Source organism: Lutra lutra, chromosome 5 (assembly GCF_902655055.1).
Source record: "Lutra lutra chromosome 5, mLutLut1.2, whole genome shotgun sequence".
NCBI classification, from domain to species: Eukaryota; Metazoa; Chordata; class Mammalia; order Carnivora; family Mustelidae; genus Lutra; species Lutra lutra.
The window spans coordinates 26,397,767-26,414,639 of record NC_062282.1 but is presented as its reverse complement, the minus strand read 5'-3'; the positions used below and the strand labels follow the sequence as shown (position 1 = coordinate 26,414,639).

Sequence of the window (16,873 nt, the reverse complement as noted above, 5' to 3'; positions counted from 1 at the left end):
AGGATGGCCTGCCCCCTCCCCCACTCCCCTCATTGCATTTCCTGCCCTCCACACCCTGTTTCTGGCATTTGTAAGTAATAAATCTTGTGACTTTACCCCCTCTCTGTGAGTATATTGAAACTGGACTTTCCATCAAAAGAACCCCAAGATCTTCACTTCCCCAAAGTGTGAGCTCCAATGCTAAGGGAGTTAGTTACCTGCCAACCCTGTGTGGAGGCCTCGTGCCTCCTCATTCATCAGATGGTACTCTGCGTGTTGTTCATCCAGTACACTGGCTCAGTCTTCCCAACACATACCTCTCTCTCTCTCTCTCTGCACACATATGCACCCAGGAAAGGACACATGCGAGTACAGCAAGAAGGCAGGCATCCGTAAGCCAAGAAGAAAGCTCTCACCAGGAACCAAAATAGCATACATCTTGATCTCGGACTTACAGCCTCCAGAACTGTGAGAAATACGTTTCTGGCTGAAGATCCCCAGTCTGGTATTCTGGTGTGGCAGCCCCAGTGGACTGAGACAGCCTATGTTTCTGGGAGCTTTCCGGGCCCCACCCTTCAGTCCTGACAGGCCCTCCCACAGCCCTCCCCCAGCCCCCACTCCCACCTCCAGCCCAGAATCACATCCTGCCCAGAATCCTCTCCAACCTGGGCACCCTGCGTGGATGGCCTTTGTGGTGCTGTCCTGGGACTTGACCGGCAGTGGCAGCCACAGCACGACCAGGGAAACATCATTCTAACTGTGAGAATGGCTGTGTTTCTCCAGCTTAAAGTGAATCATAAATAAGTTTCTAGATAATGAGGCAGCTTTTTACAACCTCAAGGCAACTGGAGATGCTTGAGGCTAGTCAGTTTTCCTAGTCTGCTAGAACCCGAGGAGCTCTTCAGAGTGACAACAAGACTTAGGACCTCTTCCAACTGGGCAAGGGACATCACAATATGAGTCACCAAGGCCAACTGCATAACTATGTAGATGCAAGATAACAGTATCCCTGAAGAGTTCTTTCCTTACCTGCCAGTTCAAGGTTCACCACTCATTATAATAGATAGTTTTCTTATTGCTATAAACATCCCTTTGCTGGGCAGAAATTCTTGAGTTCTTCCACGGGTACCATTCAAGCAGTACAATCCACCCCAACCACTAACTGACCTTCACTTCCATTCATCCTAGCAAAACAGAAAGTCCTCAGAGACTATGGATATGTGCAGTGTATGTTGGTTGAGTTATAAACAGGAAAAGGTTTCTGTGGGATGTATTTTTAATGAGAACACATTGTTATACTGTGAGCATGTGGCATTCTTGCTTAAGAGAAACATTTACAAGAACACATACACATTTATATCTAAACACCAAACCGAGTAGATATGTTAAATGACCAGTTTGCATCAGAAATAAAATTTATTATACAAAACAGGGGTTATATCCACAGTCATTAATTTTCATTTTCTACACAAAACAATAAATTAAATCACATTATATGCAGATAGTTCTACTTACATTAGAATAATAAATGGTAGCTTGTGCAGCTTTTATTTTACTTTTCTACCATACTCATGGTAGCTTTGTATTGTTTGGTAGTCCTATATTTAAAATAACCATGAGTAATATGGCCCAGAAGATAAGGGCTGCGGAAGTAATCCTTCACGGTATCTATCCCGTGTCCTCTTGGTTTCAGTACTCACCATTGCATAGGGAACAAAGCTCAGATTCCCAGGACCCAGCAGAAAAATTCTACAAACTCACAGCATTTTCAGGTTGCTGAGGGCACCCCCATTGCTGTCTTGCAAGACGCACCACTTTGTAAGATGCTTTGAACTTACAATGGGCACCCCCATTGTAAGACGCACCACTTTGAACTTTTTCAGATGTTGGCATTAAATAATAAATAGGCCATCCTGTTTTGAAATCCAAATTTTCCTCTTTCTCGACATTTTCTGCCCAATTATTGTGTGCTATCACAGCTTTGTTCCCCTAGCACATAAAAAACAATTTGGTAGACCATGTGACAATTTACGCCCTTTGTGGAAGGGCCCTTTATTCCTGTGCATAAAATTTAGGTCTTTAAACGTGTGACTCAAAGAAACAGCATTTTTGCTAACTCTTAATTTTGCTTATTCACATCCCTCCTCTAGGAATCATTCCACGCCATCAAAGAGCTATTATAACATATGGATTTTTACTTCTGATATTCGGTTCCCATTGAAACCCTTTCACCATGTTTGAAGTAGCTTAAAACATGAACATTAACAGCATCAGCTGGTTTAGAATTGCTTTACCTTTGGTATGAATTAACATTAGTGGTTAATGACAAATTTGAACAAACTCCAATCTAGCCCCTTTTGAAAGTCATTCTAATCCTAGAGTCTAGCTGTGGGGTATGCCTGCAAGAGACAGTCATGAGATCTACATGCTGAAAACCAAAACAAAGCTTGTTGGAATATAGGCACACCATAGGCTTGTCCTGCCCCAGAGTGTGTGCGGTCAAGTTAGCATAAGGGTTTTGATCCAAAGCCAGCTACGATCCTATAGGCAGCACTGTTTTGTGTTCTTTCCCTCTGAGGAAGTACAGGGTTCCTACTCACAAGTTTCTGCCTGCTAGGGCCAGATGCCGAGGCATCTTTGGAGCCGCAGTGCATGGCAGGGCGCTGGGGGTACGGGAGATCCATGGTGGCGGTGGGAGTGAGGGAGAAAGGGGTGGTAAGGACAGGGGCTGCTTGCAATGCCACTCTCTTCTGTTTCTTTCCGAGCACCAACTCCCGATTCTTCTGGCTGGGTGTGTCCCAAGCTTCTTGCTGAGTCTGGCTGTTGAAGATGGGCTAAATTATTGTGTATTCTGTAGTTCTAAGCATCAACTGAAAAAGAAACAGATCCCTCTGAACAGCACCTTCTCGTTTTCTATGCTTCCACGCTGCCCCCAAAGCACATTTTGTGTTTTCAGACAGCTCCAGTCTTTTCCACTGAAGAAGAAATCCCTCCCATTTTCAACTTCTCCGTGAAGTGCTAACCACCAGGGACATAATTAAACAGAACCCGTGAAATATCAATCGAGAACCCTAATTTGGGTTGCTGTTTGGTTTTATACTGTATCCACTCAGAATCTGGGTTCTTTGTGTCCCAAGAAACATAAGTATGCATTTCTTTCAGTGTATAAACACTCCCTTAATACTGGTGGTATAATATTTTATTTGGCCTCCTAAAGAGACTTCCACAAGTAGCCCTGTATACTCACTCACAAGAAGGGGGTGATGCCACGGGAAGCTAATTTCTGAATTGTCACTGTGTGAGATCTAGACAATAGCTTTGACGTCACTGCCAACAGCACACCTTACACTTTCAAGATCAGTAGCAACCAGAAAGAAAGTGATAAACTGGGGACAAAGGGGGCACAGGTACCTTGAATAAGTTAAGAACCCTAGAACCTGTGAACAGGGAGAATGATAAGACATATTAAAGCAAAAGTCTGAATCTTAAGGAAGAGGAGAAAAGGAACATTCTCTTTCCATGCATTTCTCTCTCTCTCCATTAAACATAGCTTCTGAAATGTTAAAATAGAAAAAAAAAAAAAAAACTATTTCAAAGCCTGTGGAACTATGGCTGTGGTTCAGGAAAGGACAAGCTGACAGTTCTGTGAAATGTAATTTGTAGGGCTTCCTCGTGGAAACTGTAGTCAGTCTGGGAGAAGATATGCACTCTATCCAGAAAATTATTTCTGGATAGAAGTGATCATTTGGAGAAAGCTTTTATTTTTTAATCCAGGAAAAAAAAAAAAACCTAAGCAGGTGAAATGATAACCATAAAATCTATACTTATTTCCAGCACCATGAGTATATACAAAGCGTATATACTCATTTTGACCTATATAACTATCGGCTTGTTTGACCAGATGAGAAAATAGTGATGAATTTTCCCTTCTGAAATCTGAGTGCCCTAAAATTCAGAGTAAAAATTTATAGTGTGATTTAAGAACTAAAGCCCTATTTATTTTACTGTATGATATGTGGCTTCTGGTGGAGTACAAATGACTAGTTGTCAAAGATGCTGCTTAGCTGTAAGGAAATTAAGTCCCAAATTATAATCTCCAGAGGTCTTAACCCAGGGTACACTTACACCAAACACCTACATTGCAGCAAAGTTTTCCAACTTAATTCCCATAATTCCCAACTTAACTTAACGGAGTTTTGGTAATTCACATGATGACTTTACGGAGGAAAGAAGTGAAAAACAGACATGTAAATAAATAAGCAATCAATCTCAAGAAACTCCCAGCACGGTTTTAACTTTGGAATGGGATGGCATGTACTTATGAGAAATCTCATGACTTAGTCCGTCATTTAAAAAAAACTAAAATCTCATGCCACCATTTTATCAGGGGATATAATATTAAATTTAGAACTATTCCTCCACCTAAGTAGAAATAAAAGATATTTGCTTTAAAAAATGTTACAGTTAATGGACCCCTATATTAATTCCAAAAGGTGAGAAATGTTTATGTCCAAAGATGACAACCAGGTAGAATGATCTTTCCCCTGTAATAAGCACACAGGCTTGAATTTTAAACTTTTTTTTCACAAACACAAGGTAGTATAAAGTGACTATCTCAAAAATATATTGAAAACATCATTGATAAATAAAAATGAGAGAGAAATAAGTTCTCAATTCACACACAAAAAAAGATGGATGCAAACATCCCATTCTGTTTTCACTTTGAGGAGTCCTGAGTTGTTAAATGTTTTGCTTTCCTAGATTTTACTCCCCAAACACTCTTCCGATGTTGGAATTTCTGGAGCTTGCCTTTCTTGCCTTCTTTCGCCATCTTTTTTGGAAGTCAGCACTTTTTCCATTGCATCCACCATGGAGAACTACGACAGAGTCATTTTGGCTGATCATAGCTCATTCGCTTGTCATGCTCTCCAGCTGCCTGAATCCCATTTTTTAAACGTAGAGGGGAAATGTGTCTCACACAGAAATAACCCATTCACGGAAATAATCCATTGGCTGGTTGAAGTAGGAAGGGCAGAGGCAGACGGTTCCAGGGAAGCAAACTCAGGCCAGCTTCCAAGATACACAGCTTTCCCTCTGCCTGCCTCCACCCCCGCCCGTGTGAACTACGACCTCCATCACGACAAAGGACTCGCTTGAACTCCCCATTTTCCTCCCTATACGTGATCTTTTATAGCCACTAAGATAATTTTAAAACTATTTTTCAGATGTTCAAACTGTTACTGAGGAAAGCCCCTAGTGACATAATTACAACATGGTATGTTAATCTGCCAACTCTCTCTTCTTCTCTCACTATTTTCTCCATAAATTATCAGCAAAAATGGCAACCTGAGTTTACGCCTACATGCAGAGTAGTGGGTGCAAGGTAGATATTCAGTAAATACTTATTTCACTTTGTTCAAATCTCTTCTATCTACACTTCACCTGCGATTACACAGGTTATTAGTGGATGACGCTAAAGCTTTGTGGAGTCCACTAAAAAGGAATACAGTAGCTACTTAGATTCCTTCTTTTAACCAAAATATCACTGAATCTTAGTAAAATGTCATGTATGCATTTTTAGAGCTATCCTTTCTGTGCTTACTGTCCAATGCTAATACTCTACAAAGTTGTTCTTAAGGAAAAAGGGCTGCCTTAAAAGCTAGTTAATTCCAATCCACTCCACCCTTTACCTGGAAACTCATCATTTGACCAGAACTAGAAGAGGTCTATCCCTAAAATAACTTTGCACTTAAAGCAGGTAAATCAATGTCCTCCAATAGAGTCTGTGATCTGAATACATGCCTAGATCTCTGTAATTAAATCAACAACTGGCATTTGGGTATGGCCAAGGGGATAGGGAAACAGGGAGGAAAAGAGAAGCCTCTTTCATCATTGCTGGTTTGTTGCACACTTTACCCATGCTTTTAAAATATAAGTGGAATTTAATCTTCAAAATGAAAAAATAGACACATTTTCTAATAGCAAAATATAAGATTAAAATACCTAAAAATAAAACGTTAGTGTGAAATAGGGCTTTTTTTTTTACATTAAAAAGTGAAACATTTTAGATTTGTTTTTCTTATATAAATCCTCTTATCTTATTAATAGTTACAACTTTCCAGAATCGCTTTTATGAGACACTAAAGGAGACAGGCCAGAAATCCTTTTTGGAGATATGAAGTCAGGACCTGAATATATACATTGGACAGAGCAGTCCTTAACTTCAAATCTGTCCACTTGCACTAGAAAAAGGAACACTGTATTTCCAACCTTGAGATTTTTCATTACATTTTCCTCTTTTTGGATGTTAAATTCTTTCCAAGAATATTCTACTCATAAAAATGATTTTATTCTAGCTATAAAACATTTCATTTCAGAAAACCACATTTTTGTAGCCTTATATGAAATGCCCCCCAAACCATCAAAATATGGAGACATCAGATTTCCAAACATAAATCTAATCATATGCCCTTGAAACAGTAGGAACATTTAACAGAGCGATGTTGTATTCTCATACTTGTTTGTCATGAGGTGAAAGCCCGGGAGGCATATGGTGACTCAAAATAGTTCCTGAGCTTCTAAAGAAATTTTACAACGAAATGACTAACTGCTTAAAAGAATGAGTTCTTCAAGAGCGCCCCTTCTGTTCCATTGATGTCTTTCATCCTGTCTATCTCCTTAAAGAATCTCAGGCCTAAAGAAAAGGCTTGCTTTTAAGCCACTGAAAAATGGGATCTGATGGAGTCTTCCCGTAACTCTCGATGTTTTCCAACGTTACTTTCTTCTTGCTGGCTTCGCCTCTCAATGGTTATTCTGTATTTCTTCCTGGGTAAAGGGAAAGCGAATGCAGTAATAAAACCTCACTTGGCTACAAAATACTATGGTTTCTCTTACAAAGAATGCCCCCAAGGGACATCTGGGTTTGGGCTGATAAATGAGAAATGACAGAATATGAGACCCTGGTCAGAGATTAAAGCAGTGTGGCCCCGAGGCATTGTGCCCTTATTCAAGGATTGACATGCTCTCTGAAATGCCATAGAACAAGCCCTCCCCTTTTTCCCTGGGTGCCTTGTGGGTTAAGTCTTGTCTATTCTGCCACAGAAGCTCTCCCTAACTCCCAGGATATGCCCTAGATAAAGACCAGATTAAGCGTACTGTGACCAAAGGAACAGGAATACAATTGTTCCCGCAAAGAGTCACATACACCCGGGGTTATAGTTCCCTACAGAAATGAAGACAGATTGGTCTAATGACTTGAGACAAAGCCACAAACTCAATCACCGAAGATTACAGAGGAATGGACCGCCCTCATGATTTGGGACTCTCAGTACCTTGAACACACATAAATGTTACAATTTTACAAGCTTCGGGGCTTAACCACAGTGACAATAAAATGTGTGGATTCTCCAAGGACTGCGCACAGAGCAGCCTGGGGGTGTGGACTGCTCAGAGCTGCCTCCTCCTTTTCAGAAGGCGAACCCAGACTCCTCTTTCTGAACTGGAGGAAGCGTAAGAATAGGCAAGTTGTTTTTCCTTTGTCCAGATTCTCTCTACACTTACACATTTGGTGGATGGTAGGAATTTGCGTCAGAAAATCTGTGATCAGAGGAGAATCTTGGCTCTGTGGCCCACAGGGGGAAGCAATACAAAGCCCTGACCGCCAAACCAGGAGGGTCGTGAAGACCGTCACAGAAGAACAGCTTCATTCTTTTAACCGCCATGCTTTTGGGGTAAGAGCAAGATACGGACAAGTCACAAGGACGACTGTGCAAAGGTGAGCGACCAAGGCAAAAGAGGAGAGTGAACTTTAAAACTTGATAAAGCATCCTAACCTGAAAAAGTAGAAGGCCATTAACAAGCCAGCTCCTAGTAAGGCCCCCACAACAATTCCTGTCACTGCCGATTCTTCTAGACCACCTGCTTAAAAAAGAAACATAGATAATCAGAGTGCATTTGGAGAAAGAGAGATGTTTCAAGTTTTAGTCATTGGGAGATGCATCTCAATTTTCCACTTGTGGCAAATTTTCCTTTTTTTTTTTTTTTTTTAAGAAAGATTTTCTAGGGTATCCTGCAGGTTTGTTTCTTTTCTTTTCTTTCTTTCTTTTTTTTTTTTTTTCAAGTGCAAAGCTTAAGAGACATTTCAGAAAGGACTATGGGAAAACAGTGGGAATAAAGCAGTTCAAGAAAGATCTGAGGAACACTGGTTTTCAGGTACGTACGTCCTCTCTTGAGCTCCTAGTCAGAGAAGACGACTGGACAGACCATGGGACTGACTCAGCACATCTTATTATCACAGATGGGTGATGACACTTCAAAGTGCTAGAGGATTTGGTGAAAAATGCATTGGGCTGATATTCTGTTTTTAGATGTTCTCTCACCAAGGCCGGAGTTTCATGTCAAAATGTCCTATATAGCTTTGTGAAAATGTGAATAACAATCTGATACAATCGAGTGCAGTAGCATCCCAGTTACTATATAAACAGGATAAATAGCTAGCCTTTATATAAACAGTGTAGTGTCAGCCTTTAAGGCATTATCCAGTTTAATCCTCAGCCCAAAGGGCAGGGTACACTTTTTTTATTTCGCATATGGGGAGACTGAGGTTTAAAGAGGTAGAGGAACATTCCTAGAGTCACAAACCAGTAAGTGACAGGGCAGGATTTCAAATCCATGCCCAGCAACTCCAGACTATTCTTAACATATGTCTGCCTTACTCCTTTCCATAATTATCACATAAACATAAATAGAGCAGTTTGAAGCCTGGCCCCAAAATAAATAGCATACTATGTTAACCTAAAGTGACTAATTGGCCTGAAAGATCGATTTCACTTGGTTCTCCCTCATTAGCTTATCTCTAAAGCAACAGTTTCCAACAAGTTCCTATTTGTAAGCTCCTTGTACGAATGTCCACTTGCTTCTGTATTTATGACACAGCTTCTAGTAAATAGCATATTTTACACCGATTTGCCAATTTGTAAATTTAAGGAGTGTTTAAGGGACATTATCTGTTTGGTTCCGAGGAGTAGGAGGACACCTACAAACTCTGAATCAGAATGACACTTGCTACACATTTAATATTGGATCTTTTTATTTTCCCTAAGTGGGCATCTCAAATGTGAAGGGCTTATATTATGAATAGAGGTGTGATAATAGGGAGAAGGCTTCTACCATTTTGAAAAAAGAAGAAAGCCCTAGAAAGTGGGTTGCCAGTTTGTAAACTCTTCCCATGGGTTTTACAACATCAGAAAAAGCAAGCTGAGCTTTGAGAACATGAGCTCCTGGAGAGCATCTGCCTTTTCAATTTGCATCATGGTGACAGGGTAGACAGTGAAATGCAGAGCAATTAAGTCTCTAAACTTACATGATTTGCAAGGAGAGCTGTTTGTGTGCTCCACAATTTTGGTCTCATCTATTCTCAGTTTTAAAGGTCCCCAAGGATATTTGACATTCGGCCGCATTTCAAAACGACCTTCTTTTCCAAAGTAATCACCAATGACCTACGTAAAAGCAAAAAACAAATGTGCAAACTGAAAGCTCAAAGTTCTCCGTTTCCAAAGGAGGCATAGGACAGGCGCCCCCTATCACACTGACCACAATGATGTCTTTTTGAGGACTTCGTAAATCAAGATTTGCAGGCAGTAGTGATGCTTTTAATGGTCGGCATAATTTAGGGAGAACAGTGGCTCCCTATGGTGGGAAAGTGGTTCTATAGAAAACAATAACCAGAACTTATGGCTTTTCCCTTGTTCATCAGAGGGGCTGCTGCTCCACGCATCTGCCATCCGCCACAAAGCAGCCCACGAGGTCAGCCATTTGTAAAGCCCAAACTGCTTTCAGGGATGTGGGAGAAAGTCAGACATCATGGCCAGAGCCATCACAGGTGTACAGCCTCATACCACTCAATCAGCTGGGCATAGAAAGAGTTAAAAGGGAGGCACCTGGCTGGCTCAGTAGGTTAAGCATCTGTGTTGGGCTCAGGTCATGATCCCAAGCTCCTAGGATGGAGCCCCGCATTAGGTTCCCTGATCAGAGGGAAGCCAGCTTCTCCCTCTCCCTCTCTGCTCCTCCTGCTTGTGCGTTCTTTCTCTCTCAAATAAGTAAGTAAATTTTTTTTTTTTTAAAGAGTCAAAAATATCTTTTAGGAACATCCTGTTTCCCCCTTCTCTGGCTAGAAGATTAGTTCATGACTTTGGGAGTTACCTTTCCAGACTGAACTCTTTTTCAACTGGCTCAGTATTCTTTGTTGACTCGATTCAAGGTTTGTCCACAGTTTCTGATTCAAACAGAACTTCCACCAGCTATCTGAGCCCTGATCTGGAAGTACCTTCCCCCCCCGCCCCAGGTTCTCGGGATCTGTTTCTCTTTTTTCTGGGCACCAGTGCACTGCTCCTAAGTGACCTGTGACATCTCCCCTATCTCTCTGGAAGGAGACCCAGCAAGCTTCCACAGGCTAGTTCATGTCATAGTAAAAAGAATTCTAGATAATCACCAAAATCTAACGATCTCTGGCATGTGCTGAGCACTCACCAAGTACTTGACACATGTTCCCTCCCAAATGCTCACAACGGCCCTGCAAAGGACTGTAGCTATCCACCGTTCATGGAGGGAGAGACTAGAATGCCCATGAGACCCAGACCACCCCAAGGGTGAAAAAAATCTTTCAAGAAATATAGCAAGTGCCAGGTTCTGCTGGCTCTGCTCCTGCCACAAAGGCCCAGCACATGTGCACAAGGAGAAAGGCACCAAGGCCCTATGCCAGGTCTCATCAAGTGCTATGGGAACATCAGCTCTGAGCAAGAGGCATCAAAGACACACATTTGGCCACTGGAAACATATGATTTGCCCACTTAGGGTAAACAAGGGACTGTTTCTTGAAATCGTCCAGGATATCCTCAAGCAGAAGTAAGCCCTCCCTACTCAGAAACTCCAAGATTTTCAGCTTATTCTTATTTGGAGGCTGTGTTGGGGACAGCTGTTTGGACACCAGGACAAATGCATTCCTTGGAATCTCAACAAGCAGGAGGAACAGTGAGGCAGGGGGTCATTGGCTCACCTCCTGGGTGCCCGCTTCCGGGTCTGTCATAGCGATCACGGAGAAATCCCCATACCGGTCTCCGTTGGCATCTATGGACACCTGGCCAGCAATACCTAGAGGACGAGATGGGATGAACTCCAAGTTAGTGATTTCAAAGACTTTCATCAGCCAACAGAAACAAGAAAATGAATTGACAGGATTCTTTAAACAAACTCATGCCACAGGGGATCTCATCAGACTCTGAGCATTTTTGTTGGCATTTGGAAAGACATTGTAATTTCATCTATGTCTGCATTCCTAAATTCTTAACATTTCTCCATTTAAAAATGAAGAGAAAAAGAAATAAATGACCTTCTTTGGGGAATATGTTTTTTAAAAAATGGATTAAGGCTAATCCTGAAAGCAGCATGCTTGTCCCAGAGTTTTGTATTTATTAAAAAAAAAGAAAGAAAGAAAGAAAGAAAAAGAAAACCTGCAAGGAGAGACAGGCTGGAGGTATGGCGTACTCCTAGACTCGTCATGAGTTTGTGTTATCACTGGCCAAACATTATAAAAGAAAACTCGTTCTAGGCCCAGGACTCCAAGAATGTGCTTCCAGTGATGCCCGGGAGAGCTGAGGGCCTGCTTCACGGGTCACAGGAGCCAAGAGCTAAAGCAGAGCTGGTCTTTACCTCAGTTGTGTTCATTCTGTTTTGTTTTGGGGTTTTTTGGTTTTGTTTGGGGGGTTTTCCCCCAGTTTTACTGAGCTATAATTGACACACATCGCTGTTTGAGTTTCCAGTGTATGGCACAAAGGTCTGACTTATGTATATTGTGAAAAGAAGACCACGATAAGCTTAGATGACACCCACCATCTCCCAGAGACACATGAAGTCATTCATTGTTTATCCAGATGAGTTCTGGGCCAGCATTAGGTGCTGAATTTAATGCTTGCTGCTGAGGCAAAGACAAAATGGACAGGTTCCCCACCCACCAAGACACAGGCAGCCTGGACTAAGGATTTCTGACTACATGTATTTGAATCCTAGCTTCCACGGTTATGAGCTCTGTGACCGTGGGCAAGGACTCAGCCCTCTGGGCCTCAGTCTCAGGACTGTTGAAGAGGCCCACTGGCACCTCCCAGCCAAGAGCCTGTTGAGATGATTAACTGAGCCAGGACAGGTCGAGTACTTCCGCTACAGGTGTAAAAGACATCAGCTGTTCTCTTCTGCTATTGTTACTGCCACTGGGCCTAGAATCTTGGAGGGGACACCTGATGTGCCCACACCACTCAGAGAAGGAGCTGGCATCTAGTTGGAGACTCAGTAAAAGAGCTGTCTTTTATAGGAATGTGAATGAAGTAAGTCCATGACTGAGACAAGCAGCCATCAGGGAATGGCAGTTTGCTCACCCAAAGGCCAGCCTTGTTAGTATTTAAAGGCATGGAGGCTGAAAGGAAGCAGAGGGACCAGGAGGTTCTGGGGGAGGTGGCCCATGTGTGAGGAAGGAAGCAGTGGGATGTCAGACTGGAATAGGGCAGCCCTGAGAGCCCACACAAAGGATTTGACTTTGCCTGGCCAGCAATTTCAATCAGTGAAAGCAAAAATGTATCATTAGTTGATATTAAATATGTCTGCATTGTAATTTTCATTAACTAAGTAAGAGAATGCATATGTCAGCCACATCCTAATTAACTAAAGCTATCTCTTTTCCTTCAATTTAGACCATAATAGAGTTCAATGTAATTCTTAGTTAGTGTTTCTATTGATTTGATTCTCTCCGGAAGTAAAATGAATGTCTGGGAAAAGGGATCTCAAGGGAAAGTTCCATCCTCTGGTGTGGTTTGGAGAGGGCAAGTATTTGGGTTTACTGTCCTTTGGGTTGTGGTTTGAAGGCCCACTGATTTTTCCAGACTTTGGTCTACTTTGCCACAAACAGAATGGAGCTACCATTCATCTTGATTTTTGTGTGTGTGTGTCTTTTTAATATAGACTGGTTACAAAGGATACACCAATCTCAAACTTGTTTATCCTTGACAATCTATACAACTTTTAAGTATGAAATGTCATTTTTAAAAATCATATTTATCCCCAAACATATTGCCTAGCCAAAACCATCTGTCATTCTGTTCAGAGGTATTTACAAAGGTGTGTTCTGCTAAGGCTTTTGAAGAGTATTTTATAAAACAAGGTGGCCCTCGTAATCCAAGACCTCATTACACTTTAAGCTATTACAATTCTGCCAAGAAATGGGGTGAGAACCCTCAGGGTGGCCGATTAGCAAGTGAGACTTCACCTGAGCGTATTGTGTTTAAGGTGAGATTGTCGGGCTGACAGCAGAATTTTTCTGTATATAAGGAATGAGACTTTCCACCCTCATTTCTATGGGCCTGTAGTGGACCTCAAGGCTTGAGCCGCAGTCCTATTTACCTTGTCACTCTGACCTGTCACACAGAGAGGAAATTCAGCTTCTTCCCAAGCCATTTATTAAGACCTTGAGAGATGGTCATAGGTTTCACGGTAATAAAATCTAAATTTGTCAAATAACATCCAGAGTATTTTTCCCTTGACAATTTAATGGCCATGTACGGAATGACCATTTCTCAGAGTTCTCTTGGGGACTACCCTCAGATTGATCACTGTTTAGCAAATAAAATGGGCTTTCCAAACAATTCAAGTTCAGTTGGCTTCAGTTGTCTTTTCATTGGCTTCAAGTATCTTCACATACAGACAGGTAAGATTCCGACTTTGGATGGAACTGTATCATCGATTGTTCTAGGACTCACTTCACATTGCCCGTGTGACCTAGTCCTAGAATGGAAGCATCAGGATGGGCTATGGGAAAATTTCGTCGATGTCCTCTAGACAAAACTTCATTCCAGCCCTTGTGGGCACCTGCCCTTCCCTTAACAACCTCCTTCAGAAGCCCAAGAACAAATGACCACACCATGAAGTGAGCAACAGCTAAGAACGGGATGTGGCCTACCGAGGTTGTGTCCACACACACCGGTTTCTCAGTGTATTGGGCACAACTTCTGGGAAATTTGACTCTGTCCTAACATGCCCCCTGGATTATCCTTTTTGATTCCAGCTCCTCAACTGAAGCAGTCAGAAGTTGAGCAAGACAATCCTAGAGGTTTATTGGTTCACGTCCTCCAATCTGTCTAAAGTTAAAGTAGATGTCACTCTAGTTTCGAGTAAGATGTGGCATTCGCTAAAGCCACCCAGGAGAAATTAAATCCTGCTGCTGCCCAGACAGCTGGAACCCAACCCCTCAGCACTGTCCTGCCATTTCTAATAAACAAGGACAGGATGAGGCCGTGGAATGCATTGAACTCCCAAATGAAAAAATATACATAGGGACCCCAAATCCAGGCTTGGCAGGACTTGTTCCCATCACCAAAAAATTTCCTTCATTGAACTTCAAATAACTGTAGAAGGGCTCAAGGGAAGAGCTGGCATGATGCAGGACTGGACGGGTCCCCGTAGGTCATCAGCTAGCCCGACCCCTTCGTACGGGGAACGAAAGAGAAGCCAAAATACTGAGTCAGTGGCTCGGACACAGGCCTCCTGACCCCTGGTCTGGAGATCTGTACTCCGTATCAGGGGTTTTTAAATGATACCCATCAGCATACTACACTTTATTTTCCACACAGTCCCCCATAAGGACCCCTTTTAAAGACTCCAGAAAGATCACATCCCTCAAAACCTTCTGGTGGCTTTCTCTCTCACACAGGGTGGAAGTGAAAGTCCTCAGTAACCTTCCACATTGACGTGATCCGGCCCCCGCTACCTCTCGGACTGTGGCTCCTAATGCACGGCCCCCCATGTGCTATGCTCAACTACACAGGCCTCTTTGCCCTCAGCGCGCAGCACTCTCTCTGCAGGCACACTCGAGGTCTCTGTGTCTGCCGTTCTGTCTAGAATGTTCCCTTCTGAACACCTACATAATTTCTTTCACTTCTCTCACATCTCTACTCACCTGCAACTTTTTCAGAGACCTTTCCTGGCCATGTTCTTTAAATTAGCCATCTCCTCACCCCCTCCTGTCACTTTCTGTCTCCCTACCCTGCTTTATTTTATAGCTCCTGAAATGGTGTATTTATATGTTTATCACCAGTTCCCCCCACAACCCTGAAAGCTCAGTTAATTGCAGGGAGGACTGCTGAATCTTCTTCACTTTGAACAGCGCCTGGTACGTAGTAGGGGCTCAAGACTATTGGATGAATGAACGATTGAATGACTATGAAGTTGACAGCTGCAAGGCTTCGGCAGCTGGGTCATTCTCATTGAGTCTCATGTTAATTTTCCTTGAGTGTGTCAGTGAAGTGAGAGGAAACCAGCACTGTATAGGCTGTTAGCAAGAATTTAGACTAGTAGACCTTTATGGAAGATATTCGGTGATATTTAACACAATTTAAATTTACATTTTAAATTTAAATTAAATACATTTCGACCCAGATATCCCATGACTAGAAATGTTCCCTGTTGGATGCACTCAAAAATATTCATCAGGATTTGTAAGATGCCTGTGATGGCATTTTGCATAACAGCAGAAACTGTAAACAATTGATGTTTCTGTCAAGAGGAGACAGATTAAAGGAGTCCTCATCCAGCACATGGTCGAAAAATATGGAACTACCATTTAAAAATGTGCTGAATCTATTAGTGCTCATATGGCAAATTTCTCTTACTTGACAAACAAGTTAAAAAAAGCTGAGATGGAGGCGCCTGTGTGGTTCAGTGGGTTAAGCCTCTGCCTTCGGCTCAGGTCATGGTCTCAGGGTCCTGGGATCGAGCCCCGCGTCAGGCTCTCTGCTCAGCGGGGAGCCTGCTTCCCCCTCTCTCTGCCTGCCTCTCTGCCTACTTGTGATCTCTCTCTCTCTCTCTGTCAAATAAATAAATAAAATCTTTAAAAAAAAAAAAAGCTGAGATGAAGAGTGGCATTCATTATACGATTCCTTTTGTATATATTTTTTGATAAGATATACAAATGCATATGTGCCGGAAGAAGGCACAAAATATTTTTAGATTGACTTACAGGAAATTGTTAATTGTGCTTACATTAGGGAGAGGGGACTAGGGCGGGAAGGAAAACTTTCACTTTTCATTTTGTACATTTTTGTACTGTTTAAGTTTTCCAGCCAAGGGTAATCTCATTCTTATACAATTTTTCATTGTCAACAGAGGTTGTTTGAGTGATGAGATTATGGGCCATTTTTTTGGCATGGTTCTTATACTTCTCTGTTCTTAAGAAAGCCACAGATGATACTCACCATCTTAAAAATAAAATAAAGGGGCACCTGGGTGGCTCAGTCAGAAGTCTCTACCTTCAGCTCAGGTCATGATCTCAGGGTCCTCAGATCAAGCCCCGCATCGGGCTCCCTGCTCTGCAGGGAGCCTGCTGCCCCCTCTCTCTCTGCCTGCCTCTCTGCCTACTTGTGATCTTTGTCTGTCAAATAAATAAATAAAATCTTAAAAAATAATAAAAATAAAAATAAAAGTAAAATAAAATCACAGACCTTGATTGGACTTGCTTATCATCTCAAACCACCCAGGATTGAACAGATGAATGTTCATCTGGTATTATTTCTTTTAAAACTGATCACAGAACATTTCACAAACTGATTATTTGTTGTGAATGAGTCTTGTGATAAATTTAATTTGAAGAAGCGTAGAGTTGTTATCTAACAACCAGACAGAAACGAGGCACTTCGTGTCAGTGGGACTTTGTCAGAGCACTTTCACACAAGCTTTATTTCATTTAGTGTTCACAACAAGTCTGTGAGGTGGGTTGATCTTGACCTACTATCCTTACTTGACAGCTGCAAAAAACAAGAAACTGACAAAGTCCCACAGGTGTAAGAGAGAAAAGCAGAAC

The 16,873-nt window shown here is 42.1% G+C and overlaps 1 protein-coding gene across 3 annotated transcripts in view; it reads right to left on the bottom strand.

Moving 5' to 3' along the window:
• Nucleotides 1-5,792: 5,792 nt before the first annotated feature.
• NPR3 (natriuretic peptide receptor 3) overlaps nt 5,793-16,873 on the bottom strand; it is a 67,912-nt gene continuing 56,831 nt past the window's right edge. For 2 of the 3 annotated variants that reach the window (XM_047730700.1, XM_047730702.1), the window contains exons 5-8: nt 11,033-11,127; nt 9,341-9,476; nt 7,812-7,899; nt 5,793-6,804 (exon numbers count right to left, since the gene is read on the bottom strand). In XM_047730700.1, coding sequence (XP_047586656.1) covers nt 6,693-6,804; nt 7,812-7,899; nt 9,341-9,476; nt 11,033-11,127 — 431 coding nt within the window. In that variant the 3' untranslated portion in view covers nt 5,793-6,692. The remainder of the gene's footprint in view (nt 6,805-7,811; nt 7,900-9,340; nt 9,477-11,032; nt 11,128-16,873) is intronic. The other variant, XM_047730701.1, reaches the window with a different exon arrangement.